The sequence below is a fragment of the Cebidichthys violaceus genome, unplaced genomic scaffold (assembly GCF_023349555.1).
Source record: "Cebidichthys violaceus isolate CVI_PGR_0920_01 unplaced genomic scaffold, fCebVio1.0.p SCAF_12, whole genome shotgun sequence".
NCBI lineage: Eukaryota > Metazoa > Chordata > Actinopteri > Perciformes > Stichaeidae > Cebidichthys > Cebidichthys violaceus.
In genome coordinates this window covers 14048012-14073151 of record NW_027176285.1, presented here as the reverse complement: position 1 = coordinate 14073151, position 25140 = coordinate 14048012, and the positions used below count along the sequence as shown (strand labels likewise).

The 25140-nt window shown below is 42.3% G+C and overlaps 3 protein-coding genes across 10 annotated transcripts; 1 reads left to right on the top strand and 2 right to left on the bottom strand.

Annotated features, from left to right (window-relative positions):
• Window positions 1-3251: 3251 nt before the first annotated feature.
• On the bottom strand, window positions 3252-9836 carry nln (neurolysin (metallopeptidase M3 family)). Of its 5 annotated transcripts, none has more exons than XM_068706596.1 (13): window positions 9673-9836; window positions 8955-9205; window positions 8401-8549; window positions 7993-8097; window positions 7675-7777; window positions 7430-7590; window positions 6122-6257; window positions 5373-5739; window positions 4330-4531; window positions 4061-4247; window positions 3843-3971; window positions 3536-3672; window positions 3252-3407 (listed from the first exon to the last, which is right to left on the bottom strand). In XM_068706596.1, exons 1-13 carry the CDS (start codon window positions 9711-9713, stop codon window positions 3255-3257), a joined length of 2121 nt encoding a protein of 706 aa, XP_068562697.1. In that variant the 5' UTR covers window positions 9714-9836; the 3' UTR covers window positions 3252-3254. The 5 variants fall into 5 exon arrangements, with proteins under 5 accessions (XP_068562697.1, XP_068562698.1, XP_068562701.1 ...); XM_068706597.1 differs by having other exon boundaries at window positions 9776-9821; XM_068706600.1 differs by lacking the exon at window positions 9673-9836 and adding an exon at window positions 8740-8813 and having other exon boundaries at window positions 8955-9043.
• Window positions 9837-9852: 16 nt separating this feature from the next.
• On the top strand, window positions 9853-15600 carry sgtb (small glutamine rich tetratricopeptide repeat co-chaperone beta). Of its 3 annotated transcripts, none has more exons than XM_068706603.1 (12): window positions 9853-9943; window positions 11500-11615; window positions 11936-12039; window positions 12277-12352; window positions 12796-12895; window positions 13020-13124; window positions 13229-13367; window positions 13495-13557; window positions 14038-14075; window positions 14176-14259; window positions 14517-14637; window positions 14771-15600. In XM_068706603.1, the coding sequence occupies exons 2-11, from the start codon at window positions 11516-11518 to the stop codon at window positions 14626-14628; spliced, it is 921 nt and encodes a 306-aa protein (XP_068562704.1). In that variant the 5' UTR covers window positions 9853-9943; window positions 11500-11515; the 3' UTR covers window positions 14629-14637; window positions 14771-15600. The 3 variants fall into 3 exon arrangements, with proteins under 3 accessions (XP_068562704.1, XP_068562702.1, XP_068562703.1); XM_068706601.1 differs by having other exon boundaries at window positions 14738-15600; XM_068706602.1 differs by having other exon boundaries at window positions 9858-9943; window positions 11503-11615; window positions 14738-15600.
• A 1326-nt stretch (window positions 15601-16926) lies between these two features.
• Window positions 16927-25037, bottom strand: trappc13 (trafficking protein particle complex subunit 13). 2 transcript variants are annotated; one of them, XM_068706593.1, is made up of 13 exons: window positions 24894-25037; window positions 23863-23931; window positions 22007-22106; window positions 21808-21892; window positions 21590-21717; window positions 21420-21492; window positions 21024-21068; window positions 20592-20609; window positions 18116-18249; window positions 17791-17989; window positions 17609-17709; window positions 17368-17515; window positions 16927-17280 (listed from the first exon to the last, which is right to left on the bottom strand). In XM_068706593.1, the coding sequence occupies exons 1-13, from the start codon at window positions 24937-24939 to the stop codon at window positions 17173-17175; spliced, it is 1254 nt and encodes a 417-aa protein (XP_068562694.1). In that variant the 5' UTR covers window positions 24940-25037; the 3' UTR covers window positions 16927-17172. The 2 variants fall into 2 exon arrangements, with proteins under 2 accessions (XP_068562694.1, XP_068562695.1); XM_068706594.1 differs by lacking the exon at window positions 20592-20609.
• Between the last annotated feature and the right edge of the window lie 103 nt (window positions 25038-25140).

The window sequence follows — 25140 nt, the reverse complement described above, 5'->3', positions numbered from 1 at the left end:
ACTCTGGAGGCCCAGAAGATAATCATCTACAAACATGAGGCCATCAGATTGTGAGCCCACAACACCGTCAGCTGATATGACCCCAGTCTTTGTTGACACTTTACAACAGCAGGGATGGTCTTTTGATGGCTTATCAGAGACCGGATCTGCTTTACTAGGATGACAAACGTCAGAGTTTTAACGCAGCAGAAGCAGTCTCGGCATTTCATCAAGCAGACCAGAGGATAATCATCTACCTAATGTATAAAATACCTGCAGAGTTTGTGTCTGAAGCGGGGCCTCCACTTCCTGTATTGTCATGTCAGATAATCAACCCTGATGCCTAAATGTGTCTGACTGTGTTTACGGTCTGGGTGGTTTCGGTCCATAATGTCATGCTGTCATTGGTTGGGTTTAAAAACCACGAAGCATCCAGGGATATACTTCATAACCTGCAGGCTTGTTGTTATCGTCACCTGAACGTTATAATAACTCCATGACTTCCTGCATTCCCACAGTACCGTCCAGTAAAATAAAAAAATACATAAATAAATAAATAAATAAATAAATAAAGTGGAGGACCTGCTGGAATTCCCCGAAATCAAACCAAGAGATTAACTCCGCATCCATCACAAATCTTAACAGGATTAAATTACATTGGAGTTAAGTGTGTGTGTGTGTGTGTGTGTGTGTGTGTGTGTGTGTGTGTGTGTGTGTGTGTGTGAGTGAAGGGGGGGGGGGTCGTAATCTGATTAGTGAAGTGGTGAGAAAACGAAAACGCCGATATGTTGACCGTACAGAGGACTAATCCCTCGTCCGTCGATGCGCTGCTGAAGGTGCTCCGCAACAAAAGATGCTGCTGCTGTTGTTGTTGCAGTGCAGCTGTTACATTAATGATAAAATGGGAATTCGCAATAAAATATCCACATGTTATTGGCTGATTTAAAAAAAAAAAAATTGTACTAGGCTGCGGTATACGGGATATTCTAAAAAAAAGACTCCGAATCGACAAGGAGGCAGTCATGAACATTGGAAACGGGCAGCCATGTACCGTACAGCTGTTGACCGAAACACACAGACAGCTGCTTTAAACCTCTGGTGAAGGTTCAATGTGGACACGACACTTAACAACACGGATACAGTGCAGGAAAAAAAAGTCTTAACATTTATGTTAATAAAAAATAAAAAATAAATCACTGAATTAATGCGAGACTCAAGTCGGGACAGCGTCAGAATGGGACCTCAGCGCTACGCAGCTAGCATCGATGCTAGCATGCTGTGTGGGGCCCCGCAGACAGCAGCAGTAAGTTGCGCAAACAAAGAGACTTACCTGAGTTAATGTCGAGTCAGCGTCTCATTCAGTGGTGTCCAGGTAGTGGGGCGGGGTGCTACTATCCCCGAAATATATATGTATGTGTGTCGAGAAGTGGGCATTAGCTTCACAGCTTTTGCGTGAGTTCAGTGCGGGTTCGCTTGTGTGTTAGCAGCGAAGCTAACGTTGCCCCCTTAAAGAGCAACTCGAAGCTGGCCCATATTACGCACAATTCTCCTCCTCAGCACACCGTCCTCGAGCTGTTCAACGTCCGTCGTCCCCCCACGGATAAAAAGTAGTTACTTTACTCAAACCAACCGACAGCGAGAGGGGAGGGGAGGGGGGGAACGGTCCTTAATTTGGTTAAGACTTAATGACACAAAGCATTAAAAAAAAAAAAAAATCCAAAATGTCCACGACATTCACAGCAAGGAAATACAAAAGGCAGAAAAATGCGAACGACCTCCGGCAGAGCGAAACCTTTTCATCTAAAAAGTGTGCCGCACCCAGGTGTTTTCAGTCATAATTTCCTTTTTTTCTGTCTCTCTCTTTTTTTCTTTTTCTTTTTTTCAGGAGTCGTCCGACGCTACATCGAGGCTGTCTGAGAGCAACACGGAGCGGTGGGCTTCTTCCCTCTGCGACCTCTGCGCCTGCATGGAGGAGTAGGCTGGCCACCAGAAGTCGCCTTCTTCTCTCGCTTCCCAGCGAGCCTCCCGAGAAGATGATGCGCTCAGTAGTCTCCGCACAAGAACACTTCAAAAGTATCGCCCCTCAATCGATTTCCTTTCTCTGTGATTAGGTCACGGATAGGTATGTTCACACAGACTGGAAGTAAGGCGAAGATAAGACATTTTATTAAATCAATCTACGTGTATACATTAAAAAAAGGCGTTTTCATCATTTACAAACAGTGTGCGGCTTCATGGCAGCCAAAGGTACATGGTTTTAATGAATAGGATATAGTCATTTTACAGCATACAAGGCGTTACGCCAACGATAACACATTTTTCTGTCTTATGTTAAAACTCACATACCAACATTTGCTATCATGTGGCGCCCCCTGGTGTATAGGATGTAACTATTCCTTGCATGGGAATTTTAGTTCCCCCAAAATACAATGTTTTCTTAATCCAGTTCTGGAGATATTTCCTCACAATAGACTAATAGGAACTAACACAGATGTATTTCAGGCATTCTCAGTGAGGCTTTGGAAGCCATCTTGCCGTATAACATTTATAAGATCCTCCGGCATGTAACACTTTGTGCTTTTTACATTTTCAAAAATGTCTGTAGCTTTGACCTAGCTTCCAATCTCTACACGTCTACATCTGTAAATATATAGACATTAACATTTTTAGTAACAGGAATACAAATGTAGTGTATCGTCTCCCTCGGTCGTTACACAACAGGACAACAGAGCTCCAAAAATGACAACTTTTGTTTGCGTATCCATCCCCAGCTTTGGTAATCTTTGAAAATACTATATCACTTTAAAAAAAAAAAAAGAAAAGAAAAAGGCATTTGTACATTGCAGATAACTTGCAGCTGATCATTCACAACCAGGCCTTTTTCCACAGGGAGACATTTTCACCAAGTGAAAGTGTGAATAATTAAATTCATGCTGGCTGAATTCCATTTAGCTGCTTGGTTCTCAGGGTCACAGTATTGTGCATGCCGTCTTCACGGCTTACTGGGACACTTGAACAGAATAAATCAGTTTTTTTTAATGTTATAATAAGAACCACCTGTGCGTTTGTCACTGTGACCCGTTAAATCTGAATAAGGTAAATAATACATATCATCAGGAGGACCCTTCATGATCTACCACTCGTTTGAACATACGTCGCCAGGTAGAAATCAGGTAGAAGAACTTAAACAGAGTAATAATACACTTTCTCTACTGATGTGGACAATAAAAAAACAATCCATTGCTTTGACAAAAAGACTCTTAAAGAACATAAAATTACAGCGTCTGTGTTTTCTGAGACTTAATCAGTCCTTTGCACTGAAAGAAGGCATCCTGACAGGGGCCACGTCCGAGGAAGGTCTTCAGCATGTCCATGCCATCCACAGAGCCCCCGGCCTCCAGAATCACCCTTCTGTACTCCTTTCCAACCTGATAAAAGACATTTTACATAAACAATGAGACGTATGCTTCCACGTTTATGGGTATAATGTATACATATGGTGTATAATAATAATAATAATAATAATAATAATAATAATAATAATAATCACTCCCACCTTTGGATTCATAATGCCTTCCTTTTTAAAACGACTGAAAAAGATGTCCATGGAGTAGACTTCACTCCACAGGTAGCTGTAGTACTGAGCATCATATCCTCCAACCAAGTGGCTGAAACTGGCGGTCATGTTGGTTCCTGCAGAAAGAAGTTCTCTGTCATCAAAATTAACACGTTCCACGATACAAAAAAATAGGAAAAAAAAGTCCTCTGCATGCGTTTCGTAGAGGAAATGAATTAAGACGATTAAATAAATAAATAAATAAATACTCTCAATTCTCGTCACTAATACTAATGTTACAACCCACCCGGTGTAGCAGGAACACCCAGGATGTCCCGGTAGTGCTTCGCAAACACCTCCGCTGTGTCGGCCCGCCGGCTGGTGTGCAGCGACTGGTCCACTTTACCGAGGACTACCTGACGCAGGTTCATCAGTCCTGCAGAGGATAAACAAGTCAGCGCTCTTGACTTCTGTATATATATTCTATGGTTAGATGTTTGGATGTTTTTTTTTTTTTTGTCTGACCAGTGTTGGCAACTCTGGATGCGATCAGTTTGTCGAGCAGATCGTCCGGGATCGGGGTGCCGTCCTTGTAGTGGCGAGACATTCTCCTCAGAGGCTCCTTCTCCCAAACCCAGTTCTCAAGCATCTGAGAAGGCACCTCCACAAAGTCGGTCTCCACCAGGGTTCCGCTGAATTCTGAGAAAGTGGTCTGACACAAACAGGCTCCATGGTTTTAATCCAATGTACGCACACGCGATATTGCAAATGCGATGAAACAGCCGATGGCCTACCTTGGAACAGAGCTCGTGCATAACGTGACCGAACTCGTGAAAGTAAGTCTCTACTTCATGGTGCTGGAGGAGAGATGGATAACCTTTTCTGGGCTTGGTAAAGTTAGCCACCATAGCCGCCACTGGAAGCCGGCGTTTTCCATCGGGTCCTCTGCAGCCGGGCTGCAGCCCGAAGCAGGCAGCGTGGCCGTACTTTCCCTTCCTGGTGGAAGATAAGCTCGCAAATGTCACACGGCAAGGCACTAATGAAATCACGCTGCAAAGATCAAGGACTGATGGCGCCAATCTTTTTTTATGGCTCGTTTGCATATGTAAACATAACATTTAAAAAAAAAATTCTTAATGTAAGGAATGAACTGGGGATATCCTGGCACTATCTATTAGTTACATCCCCCCCCCCCCATTTTTCAGTAGTGTTTTGCAAAATGTATGTAATTTTACAATACATATCTTTAAATGGGTTTTTTTCCCCCGGACATTTTATTCCTAAAAACATGGTGAAAGTATATATATTTTTTTAATCGATATTGACATATTTTCTAATTTTGGGAGAAATAAAAAAGAAACCACTTTGAGACACTTTGACTCTGATATGTCAACACAATGAAACAAGATTCATTTTGAACCTGGCTGAATGCAATGTTCAGATTTCTGTTCTGGAAATGTATGTAAATGATCAGATATTTGATAAGAGAATGCATCATTTGCATATCTTAAACATACATTCCCCATTAGTGCCGCCACTTAATTGACAAAAAGAACAAAAATCTGCATCTGGAGCAAACATTCCTTAGTTCCAGCTTTACAAAGGGTTTTGGGATTTGCTGCTTATTTTGTCCTCAGAGACAGTGAATGGAATATCTTTGGATTTTTAACTGTTGGTCAGAGAAAAAAAAAAACAAGACATCTAAACATTACCTTGGCCTCTGGGAAACTGCAATTGCCATTTTTTATGACATTCTATAGACGTAATAATCAAAGAACAGAAAAGTGACCAATGAAAATAATTGTTCGTTGCAGCCCTAAAGTGACACGCTCTCTACCTGGGATGCAGGTCCATGTAGAACTGGCCGATCTCCTCTCCCGTCTCAGTGTCCTGGGCTGAATAAAGCGTGACATCTTCATGCCACACAGGAGCGCGCTCCACCTGCGTGTACGTGAGACCCAGCAGCTCCTGGTAGATGCCAAACAGTCCTTCTGTCACCACGTCCAGCGGGAAATACTCGATCAGTTTGTCCTTGTTCACAGCGAACTTGCACTGCTCCACTTGATTCATGTAGTAGGGCAAGTCCCAGGCATTGATCTGTCCGTCAAACGGGTAGCCCTTCATCAGGCACTCCCGCTTCTTCAGCGCGAGAATGTATTTCCTCTCCTTGATTCCAACGGGCTTCAGCGTTTCATAGAATGTGTCTGTAAAGTGGGGGAAAAAAAGAAGTCTTCATAGCCAAAGAGACACAGCTCAGATATGTAGTAGTTTCATTTTAAAGCACAAAGTCTCACTCCCTTCTCACAAATCAAAGTGAAATATTTTTAAATCTAAAACAATAAAGCAGGATTTTTTTTTTACTACAGCACATTACTGTATGTACACTACATACGAGAGGAATGTAGTGCAACATTCACCACATGCATGCGGTGTAGCATTTCTCTCCTATAGTTATTTTTTCCTTCATCTCAAATTACACACGCGTTGCATGTATGTGGCCGCGTGTGTGTGGGCGTGTGTGTGTGTGTGTGTGTGTGTCTCTCTCTCTCTCTCTCTCAGAGTGGAGACATGTCAAAGGTGTCATACCTAGAAAGTCAGACACTTTGCTTGCATTCTGGGCCATGTTAATCTCCAGCACATAGTTCGCGTGGCAAGTGTAACCAAGTAAGTCTGCGGCCTTTGATTTCAGTTGAATCAACTCTTCAAGGATTGCTGTGTTTACCTGAAAAAAAAAAAAAGAAGAAAGAAATAAGATCAACACACCAGCTAATGTATGCAACGTGAACATTTTACACAGTATATCATTTTGCTCATAAAATGGATAATATAGCGAGAAAATGCTACGGAAAAAAGTGCTTCCTTTCTTCTCTCCTTTAGCATAGGGAACACTGGACCATCCTTTAATGGAAGGAAAGGAGATAATATCCACCGTCCCAGTCGGATTCTCTGAGCGCCGCGGTTGTCCTTTGCGAATTCTCCGTCGTTTCTTTCCTTGACCTCGTGACATTTTCCATCGAGGTCGAGGAAAAGCGGTAAGGAAAAGACGTAGGACGTCATTTAATTGGCTATTTGACAGCGGGCCAGGATTTCTGACGGCAACAAACACTGTTGAGCAGCTACCTTTTAGGATCACAAGAGCTGCTGGCGAATCTGTTTACAGTGCAGCCACTGACTGAGCTCTTATAATAAAGAAGTCAGTCAATAATTGACCTCCCCCCCCCCCCACCATTCTGTGGGCCACTCCGCCTCTTTCTTGTTCCGTTACTCCCCGCAATAGTTAAGTGATCCACTGTAGCAAAAAAATAAATAAATAGATAAATAAAAACCCTGACCAATCGCGGTCAGCTCTTACCACTTGGTCAAATAGATCGTTTCCTGCTTCACAATAAAAGCCACCTCCCGTTTGACCAGTTGAATAATGCTTTTAATGTGCCAGCAGCAGCAGCAGCAGCAGCAGCAGGAGAGTGGTTTGCATTAGCAGTTTATTACAGCTCTGATACAGCTGTATGAAAGTGAACGGTAAACAGTGAAGCTCATATCAATGAGATCAAATTACAAACAGTAACGCTGGATTACGTGCATACATCATTTCCTATGATAGCCTTGTGTGTAAGTAGGCAATTTAAACCCCAACGCGGGACTCCACATAGTCATCACGACCATATAGAGATGTAGTTACTGAATGCAAATACATTGAATGGCTACAATCAAAAAGCGGTTTTGAATTCGTGAAAATCTTAAGGATTACAACTTTAAGCATAAGTAGCATAAGTAACAGTATTCCTCCAGATAAAGCTGCAGGTGCACATGCGTCAGCTGGAGTTAAAAACAGACGGATCCCGCTGCGTTCGGGGAAGTGTCGGACCCACGGATGAATGATCAGACTCCAGTTACCTCTTTACACCTGCTGTGAAAAGCGGTTTCCATCTTCCTCCTGGTCTCCGGGATGTGACACCTCTTCATTAGGGGGTAGTAATGGGGATATTCAAGGGTCACTTTATACCGCCCATCTGTCGCCTTGTCCAGTCCATTGAGATAGCTGTCAGCTAGCCCACCTTAACAGAAGAGGGCAACGGCATCGGTCAAAAGCATATTATGTACTATAATACCAGACTGAGTTTTATGCAGAATAAGCTTACCCAATTCATGCTCAGACAAAACAAGAAAGGTATTGTCCTCATTCAGATTCTTGTTAAACTCGATGGAGAGTTCACTGATAAGCTTGTAGGTTCGTTTTATTTCCTTGGGGGAGAGAAAAAAAAAAAAAAAAAAAAAGAGTTAGGAACATTAAAATAGTTTTCCAGGATGTGAAATGATTATTGTAAAATTACAGTTTGTGGTCCAAATGTAAAAATAAGAGTAGCCCAATAATCGAACTTCAAAATAAAAAGACTGGCCTTTGCTACGACTTTTAAAAAAATGGTCAAAAGTAAAAGTAGCGTTCATAATCAGATTACCTCTTGTATATCTGTAGACAGGTGCAGTCCTTTCCGCTTGCCTAATGTAACAAGTCTGTCTAAGAATCGCTTTTCTTCAGGTGAAAGGTTGTCTGGGAGCTTTTTCTGTTAAAAAAACAAACAATAAATCAAACAAACAACCACACTTATTTCATTACAGCCACTTACTGTTTGGAATAATATTTGGCATTGGTTAACTTTTGAATAGATCAGATTCAATTTCTTTAAGAACCGGGAGTGAGGTCATCATGGCATAAACTCTTCAGTCCGTGCAAGGACCTATCTGGTTGACATCATTGGCATAGCTACTGTGAGAAATGTTTCAAATCCACATCTTTCACCATAAAAACTTACTTTAACATTTGAAGGACAGTTTTCATATCAACCTTGCGACATAGTAAGGCGTACCTGCAAGGCTGTGATTCGCTTGAACACGTCTGCCCTCATACTGATCTCCACGTCGAACTCAGACAGCTTCTTGTCTGCCTCTGTGCTCGCGGTCCGAACCTCTTTGGAAGGACAAACGTACTGCGGGAAATCAAGCACATGGAGCGATGCTACGGGAACAGAAATAGAAAACAAACAAAAAAGGCAATAAAATTTATTGCCAACAAATCTAAAGCCTGGGCACTTAAGTTTTTAGCAACTTTAACCCAAACAGGTGAAAACTATGTGTCTGTTGGGGACTATTTTCAGCTGCGGAAGAATACACATTTGGTGCTGTAGTTAAAAAGGAAAATATCCCACCTTTTATGTCGACGCCCAATCAGTGCTGAAGGTAAATGTAGTCAATGGACGTAATAAAATCCTCAATGCGTGCTCTGGCTCAAATAAATAGGGGCTTATTATCAGACATGACATCGAGGCTTTGGCTATAGACGTTATGCATTAGAAGCATCAATTTATTGTTGACAAGAAGAAGAAAAAAATGCAGACTATCGCCAGACTTCTGTAACACTTACATGCATAATCCAGCTTGGCGTGAGCCAAGGCTTTCAGGGTGTTTTCAACAGACACATGTTCTATCTGTAGAGATCCAATGTCATCATAGGCCGCCTTCACTCTGTTTATCAGGCCGTCTGTCCTGGTGCGGATGTCATCTGGGGTCAGGTCCCATCGCAGTGCGTTTATCTTATTCCCTGCCTGGCTGCAGTCCCTGGCAGATATCGCACACCCATTCTGGATAGTCATTCTCAGGAGAGGCTTGGAGACGCTGTGAAGAAGCAGAGACGGGACACCCCCGGTTAACCTCACCGTTTAAAAAGGCAGTGCTGCAGCCTCAGATTGAACGTAACAGGTGGCACTACTGTAGGCAACACATTCTTCAAGGGCACACTTGAAACGTGCCCAGCATTTCTTCCATGCTGAGTGAGTGGTGACCTTTTTTACACTTAGTGTAGAGTTTCATGGCATGGCAAGCCTTTAGAAACAAGAACATAAAAGCATGGAATCATTTGGAAGACAGCTGCTGCAAACCGCTGCCAAAACATATAAACATATCAGTGATTTATTTAGTTTAAGTGCAAGTGGGGGCAAAAGGCTAGCATTTCAATATACCTTTTTTTATGATTAGGAGGTACTAAATAAAACAAACAGGAAATAATAAAATGAAGATACAATGTAACGAGGCGCACTAAACATGCTTAAACAAGGCAGAAATGCACTCATCCTGAAGCGTACCTGCAAAGCGCGCGGCAGACTACAACTCTCAGCGCACACATGTCAGCGGTTTCAAGCGGTTTTTGCACAAAAAGCCAACAACAACTCTTCCTTCTCCTCTTACTGTGTGGCTCAGTCCGAAACAGCACAGCCACGAGCAGCGGTCTCCCCCCGCAGAATTGTGGAAAAACCGCTTCTTATTTCCGCTTTTAAGGCGCAGGCGCAGAGGAAGATCGAATCCGACACAAGTCCTCATGACGCCGTAGCAGCAGACAGCTGGAAAAGAGCTCAGGTAGGTGGGCGGGGGGACACTGAATAGCATCCTTTGACACAATGTTATTTATAAATTAGCTTGCAGGTTGGGTGGGGTGGTGGTGTGTGGAGGGGGGGGGGGATATGAGGTCGACCTCTCTTTCCTCTCCTCGCGCCTGTTTTGCAGCCGCGTTGACAGAGGGGTTGTGATGGTTTTAGCCAGCATCACACAAGCTGCACAGCGCGCGAGCCTTGTTTTTCCAGACAAGCTTTTTAATATATGACACACTCCTGCCAGCCGCATTGGTGGTATTTCCTGGAATGCATTGTACATATATACATATTTTTATTATAATGCCTGTATGATGAATACATATACACATCGTCTCCCATTATGGTATTACATCACAGCTTCTGCATCACTGCGTTTACGCGTGTCAACACACACGGAGGGAGGAGTGGCTGTGGTGGCCGGACCCAAAATGAACGCAACCTACGAAAGGCGTCATCAGCACGTGATGGTTATTTAAGGCGGTGTTTGTGTCTGTAAATCATGTTCCCCATATCAATCCAATGTGGTGGCCTTATGTGCCCCTGCTGATACAAAGATTATGTCTGGAGCTGCTGGATGTTGCAACACAGATCGCAACATGGAGTATATGTTTTTTTTTCTTGGTACAAACAAGAATCATTTTGCTTTCATCCTCCTGTGAGTTGTCTTGGAAACAAGAACCAGATGCTCACCAGCATCCTTTCTAGTAGTATTTGTTGGCTGTAATAGAATAATAACATGGCTGGATTAATGTGTTAAGGGGCCTCCTGTGAAAAAAAATATGATGTTGAGCTCATGTTGTGGTAATTTGTCTTCTATAATAAGAGCCCATAAAATAAGCTTAAACTGCAGCGTCAATATATCAGTTATTATATATAATGCAAATTCCTGAACTAACCAAAAAACATTTGTGAGCATTTGTCCGATTGATAGTCCAGCCCTGGTTAATAACTAGATAATAACTTGACTATGGTTGATTTCAATTTAACAAGTCATCAAAACCTCCATGTAACCATATGCATCATAAATAATTTAACCATTTATAATAAGAGTACAAAACAGGTGCTTGACTGATGAATAATGACCGATGATAATTGAATGCATGACTTTAAATGCCCTGGGAACATGTTTTCTTGATCACCATCTTGCTGTGAGTAACTGTGTTCTGCAGTCCTGATGAAGCAGATCAACAGGGTTTTAACAGTTAATGAATAAATATACTAATAATAATAATCAGTACCAAAATATTTTTTCTACACTTTGATTTCTTCTCATCCACGCAAACCCATTAAGTGCAAACTAATCACAAAAGACTTGACCATTTTTTGATAGCAGCCACTCATAAAACTGTTGCTGTCATGTATTAGCGATGCATAACTTGAGATATGGCTTTTACACCCTTATATAAAGTGTCGCCCTATGATTAATACAGTCATTTCTTTTGTGTGGGTGCCTTTTCTGTTTCGCTCCAAACGACGTCCTGTGTGTGTGTGTGTGTGTGTGTGTGTGTGTGTGTGTGTGTGTGTGTGTGTGTGTGTGTGCAGCAGATTCGAGGTAAAAATGGCAGTGGAGAAGCGTCTGGCATTCTCTATTGTGCAGTTCCTACGAGATCAAACACATTGCGGCTCTTTGAATTCTGACGAGCAGGAGAGCCTCGAAGGTAGGTCAACTCACCGAGCGCGTGTGCTTTACAAATGTAGGACACTTGTCCTGTCCAAGTCAGCCGATAACATGCATATGTTCTCATCTCGCTACACTGACGAAGAGAGAATAAACAGCAGCGGGTTTTATCATCAGAAAGAAGCACAGTGCAGTGTGTGTGCGGCGGTCGTGTTTCATTCTATACGAACAGGACTTTGATTTCTCACTCTGGATGTGCAGCCAAGCTCTGACTCACCATAATAACACTGTTGTTTGGCTGCTACCTTTAAAAATCGATCGAATGTAATTTACATCGCCGACGTCATCCTGTCACTGCAGTTGCCGTACAGTGTTTGGAGACAACCTTTAAGATCAGCTCCAGTGACTGCCATCTCGCCGTGCCACAGCCTCTGACGGAGATATTCCTCAATTCCCTGCTGAAGGTGGGTACTGCGCGATCCACCGGGGGGGGGGGGGGGGGGGGGTCCCTGCTTTAACGTTCTACCATCGTGTACGGCTCACGTGAGCTGATTAACTCAGCTTGTACGGCATCAGGAGGACGATACACTGTTCCTTCTGTCAGGTCAAAATGTCCACCATCACAACGAGCCTTTGTTTACAACACAGCCACTGATCATTTCCCTTCACAGTGGTGATTCTTCTATTTTGCATTTACTTAGAATGACAACATTACCGTACCAGAGACCTCCCCGTCCCCGGAAGACACCGAACGAGCAGAGCAACTAAAGAATGAAGGTGACGTTCAAACTCTTTAATTCTAACTCTAGTATCACGAAAGTCTGATACCTGTTACCTCCCTCTGTAACATCCCTTGTAGCACCATGAAGTGCTTGTACTCAGACTGTTGAATTCAAATCTATCTGAACAGGCAGCTCAGATAAAAAATCAGGATAAGCTTGTTTTTTAGAGGAGACCTAAAAGAACACACTGACTCAGACCAAAGAACAATATCCTTGGGGCCCTGATCGCAAAAGCTCCGCCCCCTTTAGTTTCTACTAACGAAGTAAACTACGCAGAAGGTTCATCAGTGATTTAAAAGTTCTAAAATAAGGTCTGGAGTCAGGTCATGAAGTGCCTTGAAGGTGATCAATAAGAGAAGAGAAGTAATGGATAAGAAAACAAACAAGGAGCCAATGTAAAGAGGTTCAGGAATAAGACATGTTTACATGTATTTTTAGGGAACAATCACATGAAGGAGGAGAACTACAGATGTGCAGTGGAGTGCTACACAAAGGCCATTGACCTGGACCTGAGAAACGCCGTGTACTACTGTAACAGGTATTTACAACAGCAAGCAGCGCATTTCACACCGTCGAGCTATACGGCGGGATGCCACGTCGACATGATTTAATGTCAGCCGGCGATAACGGCACGCACGAGGTCTGACTTTAACACTCTGCAGGGCTGCGGCTCACAGTAAACTGGGGAACTACACAGAGGCAACCGGTGACTGCGAAAGAGCCATTGGGATCGATCCCACCTACAGCAAAGCGTACGGCAGGATGGGGTGAGCTTTGTCCGGGGTTTTTTTTTCTTCTTTCAAACAGAAATCTCAGAATATTTCAAGGTGTGTCAAAAAATGACGTGTGTCCTTTCAATGTGGGGCTCCAGTTTGGCTTTGACGGCCATGAACAAGTATCCGGAGGCAATTACCTACTTCAAGAAAGCTTTGGTGCTAGACCCCGAGAACGAGACCTACAAATCCAACCTGAAGATCGCAGAGCAGAAGCAGAAAGAAGCCACCAGCCCAGTAAGTCAAAAGCAAACTGTATTCTCCTCATTATGTGATGTATTAATATATTTAATATCCTATTAAAGCTCACATATATTACAGAGCAGTATCTATTTTGACCTTTGTCGGTGAATGTGTGCCACAGATTGCCGCTGGATTGGGATTCGACATGGCTAGTTTAATCAACAACCCCGCCTTCATCAGCATGGTAGGCATGAGTCCTAATATATATATATGTGCATATATATATATATATATATGCACTGTACATAAAGAGCCTGGCTGTGTCATAAAGGTTACCGCTGACAGACAGCTGTCGTGTGCTTGTGTTGCCGCTGCTAAGGTTAGACCAGATACTTTCCCTAATTAGTCCCACGAGTGACAGTTAGCCCGTTAATCAACCCAGTTATTGTCTAGTGGAAAGGGCCGCGTCTGCCCCCCCCCCCGAGAGTCCTGACTCGTTAAACGACTGACACACGGGAACGTCTGCCGAGCCCAGAACGCTCCTGCAAGCGTGCCTAAAATCACCATTTACACATCTAAAATCAGATAGCTGTGTTTGTATGTGCGGCGCAAGATGATGCCAGATTTGTTTTTCCTCACAAAATTGCCGTCATGATCAGAAATGAATTGTCCTTTTCGTGTGAGGGACACGGTGGATTAAAGCTTGGGATTTGTTTATTTACAGGCCGCCAGCGTGATGCAGAACCAACAAGTTCAACAGCTGTGAGTGTTAAAAGGAACTGACTGCATTAAGAGTGAAGTGTACGTTTTAAAAAAGAAACATTCTTTGACTCACCGTCACCGTGTCTCTGTGTGGGGTCAGTATGTCAGGAATGATGTCCAATGCAGTCGGGGGTTCTGCAGCAGGAGTGGGTGGACTGTCAGACATTTCCAGCTTAATTGAAGCGTAAGTACACTCAACTCTTAAATGAAATGGATTAAAGAGAGTTTCATACGAGCTGTGCATGTTTAAATGTATAATATTAAGGGAGTAATTCAACATTTTGGGAAATGTATAGTGATCAGGTGTGTGGAAGGGGACAGTCCCTCTTGTCCTATTCACCCCAGCAGGCGTTTTATTTATTTTACCGCTTCTTAGAAACTGAACGTTTTCTCATGTGAGCTTTTGTAAACACAGCTGTTTCATCTCTCTCTCTCTGTCAGGGGACAACAGTTTGCCCAGCAGATCCAGCAGCAGAACCCAGAGCTCATCGAGCAGCTGAGGAACCACATCCGGAGCCGCTCTTTCAGCGGCAGCGCCGAGGAGCACTCATGATCTACTAAGGTATTTTTTTTTTTTTTTTTAATTTAAAACCAAAAAAAGCCCTATCTGATGTTAAAAGAATACATTTGCTTCATTAACATGCATTGTTTTTTTATTTCAGTCCCTCGTTTTTTGTTTTTTTTTTCCCCTCAAGGGAGGGCAACCATGCGGCGCGATTACAATCTCTACACCCATTTCTTGAAATCAAATCCCCGGCATAGCTGGAATGAAGAGACAAGGATGGGGTTGAAGGCACTTTACTGTGACGAAAGACTCTGGGGGTCGGAAGAGGTGAAGGCCAAGAAACCGGACCATGAAATGAAGCATCCCACACACGTAGGGCAAAAACACATTGTAAACACCTAATCGTAAAAAGAGCCAAGAACTCGTTCCGCCCACTTGAGGGAACACGAGTACATTATTTCTTCAGCGCTTTTACATTTCCGCAGAGATCGTGTTTTATATGTGCTGAAAATACTCTCTTCATGTTTCGAGTTAAGGGTCCTTCTGTCCAGTCACGACGCGTGAGAGGGTTAGGGAGGAATGTACTTTTACAGCCTTGCAGGGAACATCTCAGCTTTGTCTGATACAATAACCGGAACACATCAGATTTATATCGCATCCTGTTCAATATTATTTTTGTAGACAGAATACGCGTGTTATAATACTCGTTTATTGGGAGCTTCCCATCACTGCTTTTCATCGAGCACTGCTCAACTTTTGATTAAGACAACTATGTCGTTGTATAGCAGTGTTTGCGGCCTGCATTATGTTGTTATTGCACTTTAGAAAAAAAATAAATATCTCCCCTTTAAGCATATTTAATTGTTGATTAACTAGAGTATACAGATTGTTCATTTTGCATGCTCTTAAATCTGGTATTTGAGATCAGACGCTTTATGGAAACAATATGCTAGGGCAGCACAATGTTTTGTCTAAAACTTGTGAATAAATATCTTGAAATTGTCACACTCATGCTTTTGATTTGTTCTTTTCTGTCGTTATTATATGAAAGCAGCGTGACGTCCTTTGTGTTAAATAACGATCAGTTTGATTCCAAGATCTACATTACATCCAAGAACATCACTTCAGCAGGCTCACACGTTATTAATTTAATACTTCCCCCGATACCCCTGATGATGTCATGGTGATGTCATGTCACCTCATCTCGGGGTTTGGAGGCTGATAGTTTAGAACAGAAAACCTGCGTGACAAACTAGGCGTAGATTTTGACAGATGAGGGATTTTTACGAGTCAAGAAGGGTTTTAAAAGGTGCTGAATTCCAAATTTGTAATGTAAAGAAAAAAAAAAAAAAAAAAAAAAAAAAAAAATATATATATATATATATATATATATATATATATATATAAGTATAGTTGAGTATTGCTACCTGAGCAGAAGTCACTCTCCCTCAGTGCATGCTGTAATCCAAGCTTCTCTGTGATTTGTTGACATAGCTTGGCAGGCCGAGCATGCATTTCAGAGCGTGTTAGTCACTGATATCCCGACCATGATCCCGACCCACAGCATCGCCACGGAAGAGCAGCACCCACCCCCGTGGTTTAACATCTCATACGACACTTGTAACAAAACTAATTATTAAAAACCCAGCCTTGAAACGGAGCCTTTTTTCCAACTGTATGTCACGTATCTCACGCGATACGTGAAGATGAAAATGGTAAAATCTAATGATGTTTATTAAATATTTTTGCTTTTTTTAAAGCAGCCATTTCAACCATTTCCCACAAGCCCCAGACTTCAGCAGGCTGAACGTCACAGATCGAGAAGAGAGATCAGTCCACGCTGCTGAAGCATCTTCAACATGAGTACTTCACCGACAAAATGACCATTTGTATATCAATTACCCAAACACATGCACGCTGAAACATGCTATACAAAACACCTCCGCAACAGCAGAAGACTGTTTCTGCAGAAGTGTTTTGGATAGTCAGGTTTTACAGAGGCTGCATGTGTTTGGGAAGCAGTGAGCATACGACTGGATAAACGAGCCTGGTTGTTTGTTGGGTCTAGTTTTCTTCAAGAATCCAAGGTAACATGGGCTGAGCAATCAATATACAAATCATCATTTTGGGGGTGAAGTATTCCTTTGAGTGGAAACACAGTACGGCCAGTGATACGGTTTAAATTTGGTTTAAAACTTCAGAGAGCCCTGTCTACTTATCAGAGGAACATGTGTTTAGGGCAGTCTACACAAGTTCCATTAAACAACACAATGTAAAGTCTTCACAATAAAATGAAGATTTGTATGTGTATGTCATTTTAAATGACAAAACCCAGCATGGACACCCTGATGATCAAAGATCACAGAGTTTTTATTAACATGTATGCACATTTACATCATTATTTCCAGAAGAAAGTGATTTATATTATTCACAATTCATTTTAAAATGTACAGTGTTATCCCCTCAGGTTGCAAAAAAAAAAAAAAGAGTGAAATGTCAAGAGTTATGTGCAGAATTCCACTGTTGGTCCATTCATGTGTGCCAAAATGCCACAAAAAAAAAAGAAAGAAGAAGAACAGCTACATAAAATTCCTAGCACTCATTGCTGGTGTAAGGGCAGACCACACACACTTGAGCGATGTCGTCATATTCGTACGTCCTCTTCAGAAATGTGTCCGTGAGTCTCAATCCGGAGATGCTCTGAAACGAGGACGTGAAGAATATCGGTGAGGAAGATCAGCGCGAGGATATGAATTTATTTATGATTCTGAAGGTCTCGACCATTACCTGCAGACCCTGGACGGATGAGAGGAGCATGAGGGGCAGAGAGAGGAAGGCGGCTGGACTGAGCTTCCCCAGCTGACGCCCCGACACGCCGCACCAGTGGATGGACCTGGTGTTACACATCTCCAGCACCAGGTCCATGGTTCTTTCGCTACAACACGGGACCGTCACAAAGAATAAAAAATGGTTACTGGGTCATGCCTGTAATTCAGGCATTTTATCGTAAGTTGTTGTTTTTTTTTACCTGCAGTTGGTGATTTTACAGATAATGTCAAAAGGTTCTTCAAGGTTGACCGTGTCAGGAATCATCTCCAACGACAGCCTGATGTCTCCATACCCTGGAGCCTGGAAGACAAAAAATGAAATTAGGAAGAATAACCAGATTCTTTTTCTCTTGGCAGTAGCTTAAGAGAAGCATCCTGATACCATTCTTTGCAGCTGACTGGTCTGCAGCCTCCCTCTCTCCCCGAGATTGGTCTTCCACACGATGTCGAGCTTCCCTATCACCGTCACACCCTTGATGACGCCGGCCTTCTCCGCGTACTCTGGCTTCGGCTTGAGGCAGTACAGGTACTGCCGCGTGTCCATGGGCTGCAGGTAGGACATTTTGCCAAATGTGGACTCTCTGGCATGTGAAAAAAAGTTACGAATGAGAAGAAGAAGAAAGAAAGAAAGGAAGGAAAAAAAAAAAAAAAGCTGACGGCAAATACATTAAACGAGAAACTAAAATAAAAAAAAGAAGTGCTTTTACCCGTCGTCTCCGCTCGCGACCGTGTTGAGCTCTGTGACGTTATACATCATGGAGGGCTCCAGAGAGACCTTCTCCATGAACATCGGTGAGGTGGTGATGTTCTGGATCTGAGCCTCCAGGAACACTTCATCCGTCTGGATGCGGAGAAGCCGGAGGTCACCGATAAAAAAATATGCTTTTGCTCACAATCTAGCGCAGTCACAGAATCTCCAAGGCGAACTGAGCAACACACCGGCTTCATCGCTAGGTATTATGTGCAAAATCCTACGGCCTTTAAAGGGGAGGTTCACATCGGTCCTCTTCACGTGTCCATATGAGCGATTCAAGAGTCCGGTTGCTGCGATTCCCCTCCTGTCCATACTGCCTGTGAAGCGACACCTTTCTGACAACATCGTAAGAGACGGGGGGGACAAAACCCACAGTCCTAAACAAATACCTTCTAGAGTTTGACCAGAGCCGATATGATGCATATGCAGGTATGAACTTTAAAAGTGAGACTGTGGGTTTCGTGCCCCATCGCTTCCACTGGAGACGGATCCTCTTCAGGCCGGCATGAACAGGAGGGACGACCGCACACGACCGGAACTCTCTTGATGCACATATGAGCAGGCGAGCAATGCTTTGAGGTGAGATGTGAACATATCCTTTATTCTACTTTTAAAGTGCTGTGAGAGTCACGTGGAAAATAAAGACTCAGAAGACAAAACAAAATGAATAACATTGAAGCGTTAACGTCACATCAGTTGGATTCTATGAAGTTTGCTCAGTGTACCTCTGAGGACATTGTTAGTGCAGGTGCTGACCAGCGGAGTATACAGTAGGGGTTGCACACTGACAGATCCACACTTCCTTCAAAGGGATCTCTCAAACATCAACTAGTTGTGTTTTCATTCATTCGACGCTTTGTAGAGGAATAACTGTCTACGCTGTCTATGACGCCCGTGTCTATAACACATCGTAAACATACATGTATGCATTACAACTTCCTGATAATAACTACAGTTATAAGCACTCATCATAACACATTATAAAGCACTTAATAAGTACTTTTTAGGTCAAGTATCACAATAACTCATGACGTTTTATATGCAAGGATCATAGTGTATTATCCCATAGTTGTAATCCATTACAATCACTGTTATAAAGCATGATGTGATTATAAGTTACTCTAAGTTATCATTGTGTGCTTAAAAATGTGTGTGTGTGTGTGTGTGTGTGTGTGTGTGTGTGTGATAAATGTAAATACAGGAGCAGCACGCTGCGTTGTTTATAATAATATTGATAAGAGCTTATAACTATAATTATACAGTCCTGTATAGCAGTGTTTCTATTGCATTATAGACATGAGCATCACAGAGTGTTAATGAATAAATGACTGTTCTGCTCTGCAGTCACGTTTATCAGCTTGTTGTGGAATAAACGGATTAACAAATGACTTATTGAAATACTATACTATACTATACACTACCTATGAATATGACAAATATGTCCTATATCCGAAAATACTTTAACTTCCACCAACAAATGAGTGATAATCATACCCAAACCTGACGTGTTTATCAGTTCTTAACATTTAAAAGTAAAGTAACTTACAGCAATAATAAACAATGCTACAATAAAAGAAACTTAAACTATATATATATATATATATATATATATATATATATATATATATATATATATATATATATATATATATATATATATATATATGACTGTAGGCAACTAGTTGATGCTCTAGAAAAGTTACTCTCAGTGGTCGACACAACTGTCACAGCTGGAGTGCAACCTCTACTATACAGTAAGAAACAATGAGAGAGAAGCAGAGATTAGTCCATGCCTTGCAATTCATAACATAAGAACTGACCATGAGCCGTTATTGTTAAATCACACAGCTCAGCATCTCTGTTCCATGCAAAGCCATTCCAACCAATCCCCTGAAAACCACACATTTTGTCACGTATAATATATATAATACAAATATGTATGTCACCCAATGGTAAATGGTTGGAACAAGAAAGTAATCTGGGTTTTATAATCACTGATAATTAGAACTTCATTGGCTGCATCGCACCTTCAACCCAGGAAGACAAAAGCATCTGTGCACATTGATTCACGTCTGCAATGTTAACGTTTGGGAATAATCATCGGTGCATAATTTGATGATGAACTGCATAATCAATGCAACTCCCGCCCACCGCAATCTAAACACCACACACTTCAATTAAAAAAGTCCAAGCCCTGTGTAGGATATGAGTTTGCAAGAAAGCATGAGCGTCCAAAGAAAGGGCAAAAGAAAAATAATGGAAGGTTCATATCGAGGTGTGAAATCAAATATTATGTCTTTGACTATCTAAAGGGCATTTTCGTGATTCATATGTACTCCTTTCCATTCTTCTACTTTGCACCTTTCTATTGGGCCCAGAAAGATGAAGAGAAGCTAACGTTCAGCAATGAGAACAGAAGGAACAATTACCACAGAACTGAGGTCACTCTAATGGAGAAAATAAAATACAAAGACAGAATAAACAAATGAAGTTACATGCCAAAGATGATGACAATGAATATTTGCACACACGGCTAATATATAAAAAGCTACTGGTAAAATGAGACAAAAAAAAAAAAAAAAAAAAAAAAGGAAAAAAGCTTGTCGCCTCTGTGAGGAAAACGCTTGATCTCCAAACTCATGAAACAATCTTTTGTTTTACTGGAGGTACAAGGGTTTTCCAAGGAGACCATTCTTACACTAATGGCCCCTATTAGCATATGGAAACGTTCCTAACTATGAAATATGAAGTATGATATGAAGCATGTCGTACAATACTGGCCGTTTCTGCATAACGACGTGGTCAGAGGTCGCGGCGCAGACAGTCTGCATGACCGCGGTGACGGTATTTGAGAGACTTACCTCTGCGTTGTAGAACTTTGTCTTCACATCCAGCGGCTTCAAGACCTGATTGAGAATAGATTGCAAAATGAACGCTGTTGTTTTCTCACACTGTACCTCCATTCGGGCAGAACAAACAGATTTTATTTCCACGAGAAAAAAAACGACCGTAAATCTTCAGCTGAGGGGAAAAAGGAAGAATCTGAGGGATGAAGCTGCTGATGCTGCTGAAGGGAAGGAGGGTTACTGTTGGTCCCCGAAACTGAGAGCCGAAGACTGAAACGCGCCGAATCCACAGCTGGGATGGTAATTGCGTTTCGCTCTGTTGTGGACCTGTGACATTTCTCAGGTCTCCTCCCAAGCTCACACAGGGGTTGACCGTCGTCTAATGAGAAAACGCTTAAAAATACGACTCACCTGGAATTTGAAGAACTTCCGAAAATAGAGCTTCTCCCCGTACTGAGTGGTGTAACTGACCGCACACACTAAGCTGGAAATCGGAAGGAAAGAAACATTTAGAATAGCAGAAACACATGAAATAGGTTTTAATCTGTGTAGAGATCGCAAGGGAGTGTAAATACGCTCACATGTGTGTTCCAATTTCTTTGACTTCGTGGTGGATAACGTCATCGATGCAGCATTCAGATTTGAGTTCTGCTACTGCGGAGTTTGACGCCGAGAGGTTGAGCCTCTGGGAGCTGGTCTGTAGGTCAGCCTGTGCACACGAGACGGTAGTTGTGGGTAAAAAAACGGGAGAGGAAAAGAGTGTAACAAGTGTTGGGAGAGAGCTCTTCTTTTACAGCACCTTCACCAGAACGTCCTTCACCACTTGGCTGCTGTCGTTGTGCACACTGATGTAACTGGAGAAGGTCTCGCCGAGGAAAATATTCCTGTGGGAAAAGTCAAAGTCGTTAAACTTTTAAAAACAAAAGTTTCCTCCGTTAAAAAAAAAAGTACGAAGCGCTCATTGGTCGATGCTCCAACAGCCGATTGGCGTTAAGTACCCAAAGTTCTGCGGTAATGTGAGCATCTCTCCCAGCATTAACGCCTCTGCTCCTTTGATGGTGGAGGGGTCCTCCCTCATAAGTTGATCAAACAAATCCCCTGTAGAGGAAAAAAAAACACACAAAAAACTGAGAGCGGGAGCTCACACAAGACTTAGAATAACCAGCTGTAGCAAAGACAGACGTGATTCAACCAACAAACCAAACGAGTTACTGCTGTAATAACAATTACATTACATTACAGTCATTTAGCAGACGCTTTTATCCAAAGCGACTTACAATTTAGTATCTATCTACACACCGTAGGCACAGCTACGGGAGACATTTTGGGGTTAAGTGTCTTGCTCAAGGACATGAGACTAGTAGAGCAATAGCCAGGGATTGAACCGATGACCCTCTGATTGAAAGGCAGCCCTGCTCTCCACTTAGCCACGGTCACCCACCTCAAACTGTATAAAGGAAGTAAAGTCTCTTCTGTTATACACACACAACCTTAAGATCTCAAGTCGGTCCCACACCTGTCCCATTCCGGTGTTTTTAATGCATATTCACATAAGTTGTTGCAAATTTTGGAACTAATATCAATGAATTGAATGTGTTGCCATCAGCTGACACAGTCCCGGTCCGCCTGTGGACTGCGTAGATGGATAAGATGTAGAGACAGTTGGGTGTTGTATAAGTGTTTGAGTATTCTGTTCACTGCACACAGACAGAAATACAGGAGCTTTGAAGATCGGGTTTAAAAGCAATCTGAACCAGAAGGGTTTTCATTGGGTTCTAACTTCTGTCTGAATATTATGATTGTCACTCATACATCTGGCTCTATTAGATCAATCAGAAAACATGTGATCCAACAAGCCATTCGGCTTTGGCTCCCCTTTCCTGTGTCACATGCAGGTTCATTAGAATACGCCGCCCACCATACGAGCAGCTCCACGCACGGCTGCAGGACTACCTTCGCGAAGGTGCGCCACGGTGAACTTTAAGATAAGCCGTCAGCTCGTTGCTCCTCTTGTAAAAATAGTGATCCTTCTGAGAAGTGTCATTGTGATTCATGGTTCGTTAGGAGCTCAGTTACCAGAGCGGCGTTCGCATTTCTCTGTCGCGTAATTCATCAGAGGGGGAAACAAACACTGAACTGCTCAGCAGGAGACGGTTCTGAGAGTGTAAATATATAATACAGATGTGCACTGGCTCAGTACAGTTCAAAACGTATATGATATTGAATATTTTCATTACATTTTGATCTGTTTACCAAACGGCGACTAGACTATACAGTACGTGTTTGCAGGAAAAGAGTAAAAGCATGACTGCACTTTTTTGTATACGTGTTGACCCCTTTAACCCCTTTAATAAAGTTTTATGACATTAAGACATGCGCCATTGTTCCCTCAAGTGAATATCTCAAACATGTCTGTTGTCTTGAGTGAGATGTTTGTGAAATCCTAACGCAACCACAGACAATGTCAGCTATTGGTTGAAAGCTTAATTTGGAGAACAGGAAAAGCAGAAGCGACGCTCTCAGAGACGCCAAAAGAAGAACTAAGACATCCATTGAAGCCTGGTGTCAGTCCTGATGTTGCTTTCCATTGTGCACATGATTATGAAATGTTGATAGAAACTCCTCATTTGTGTTCTGAAGCCTGTGCTGCCTCTCAATCACAGTCGTGGATTTAATAGACTGGAATAGAATAAGAGTGTTGAGTCTGAGAAGTCTGGCAAAAAAAAACCCTCATGTATTGTAAAACTACTAGGAGACACTAAATGAGCCGTTAGCTAACGCAGGTGTCACACCTCCTTGCTGTCCGTACATGGTGGTGGCCCTGCAAAACAGCAATAACTCTAAGCAGGCTTACCTGGCAGATCTCGATCTTCACACGTCACTGGCAGGTTTGTGAAGAGCGTCGGTTTTGTTAACCGCATCACTGCAAAGCAAAGTGACAGCGGTCAGCGGTTGGACACACAAGTTGGTTAGTAATTGCTGTGAGCATATCCTAGAGTCAGTAATGTCAGAACTAGGTAGAAATCACCCTGTCATGTGACGAGAGGCAGGCTTCAGTCCAACATAAGACTACGACAAACAGGTCATCGTCTAGTGTAGTCTTTTGCTGTCATGCATTAACAGCCTATGTTGTATTGCAATACATCTATCTATCTATCTATCTATCTATCTATCTATCTATCTGTCTGTCTGTCTGTCTCTGACAGGGTGAATGGTTAGTCTGACTGATTAGGCTTTTGATATGAACTCAGCTTTTTAGTAATGGTTTAACGTTAACAGGAACATTCTAGCAGCTTGTCAGCTTTCAACAAAAACGTGTGTGCACTGGATCCATATTCTCAAAGCAAGATCTGGAGCTTTGACTTATTGCATCTTAGAAATACACACTATGTGTACAACTTTTATTGGCTACACATTCATCAGAAGCATGTATTTTAATGGCTCAGTAGCTGACTGACACATAATTTGAGTCAGCTGTTGTGGAGCATCTTTGCTTATGCAGTGACAAGAGCATAACAGACACAGCTTAACATAGATAACAAAGCTAGTGAGTTTAATTCACTAATTTCTTAGCTAAATTAGCTAACAACACAACAGCGTTAGCTAGCTGGTTATATGGCCTATTTATTGCTCTATTATTGGTTAACAGCGTCATTCAATCTCAGCTTTGAGGTCAAATATTAACAAGAAAATGATTATTTAAAGCTAAACCTGTCACAAAAATATCCTTGGTTGTATAGTATCGAATGTAAGAGTTTAATAGCGTCTCAGCTAGCGCTATTAGCAGCTAAAAGACACAACAGATGACACAACTACGCGTCTGTTTCACCCCTAAACCATCATCTAGAATCAGATCATTAAGTCTATTGAAAGGAAATTAACTACCTTTTAATGCAAGTAGGTGTTCCTGTTTCGCTTGATTTACTTCCATTTTGACAGGGGGGAATTGTCTTTTCGGGGTAATGTTACTATGCTACTATGCTAGCTGGTTGTTGTGACAGGCTAGCTTGTGTCTTTCTTCTTCGTCTGTTAATATGGGGACGCTCTTGAGATACTCTGCTGCCTCTCACAGCCTGGGGCGGGTACTACCAGAGCCGTATAAAGAGAGGACACAGAAAGTACTTCCTAACGT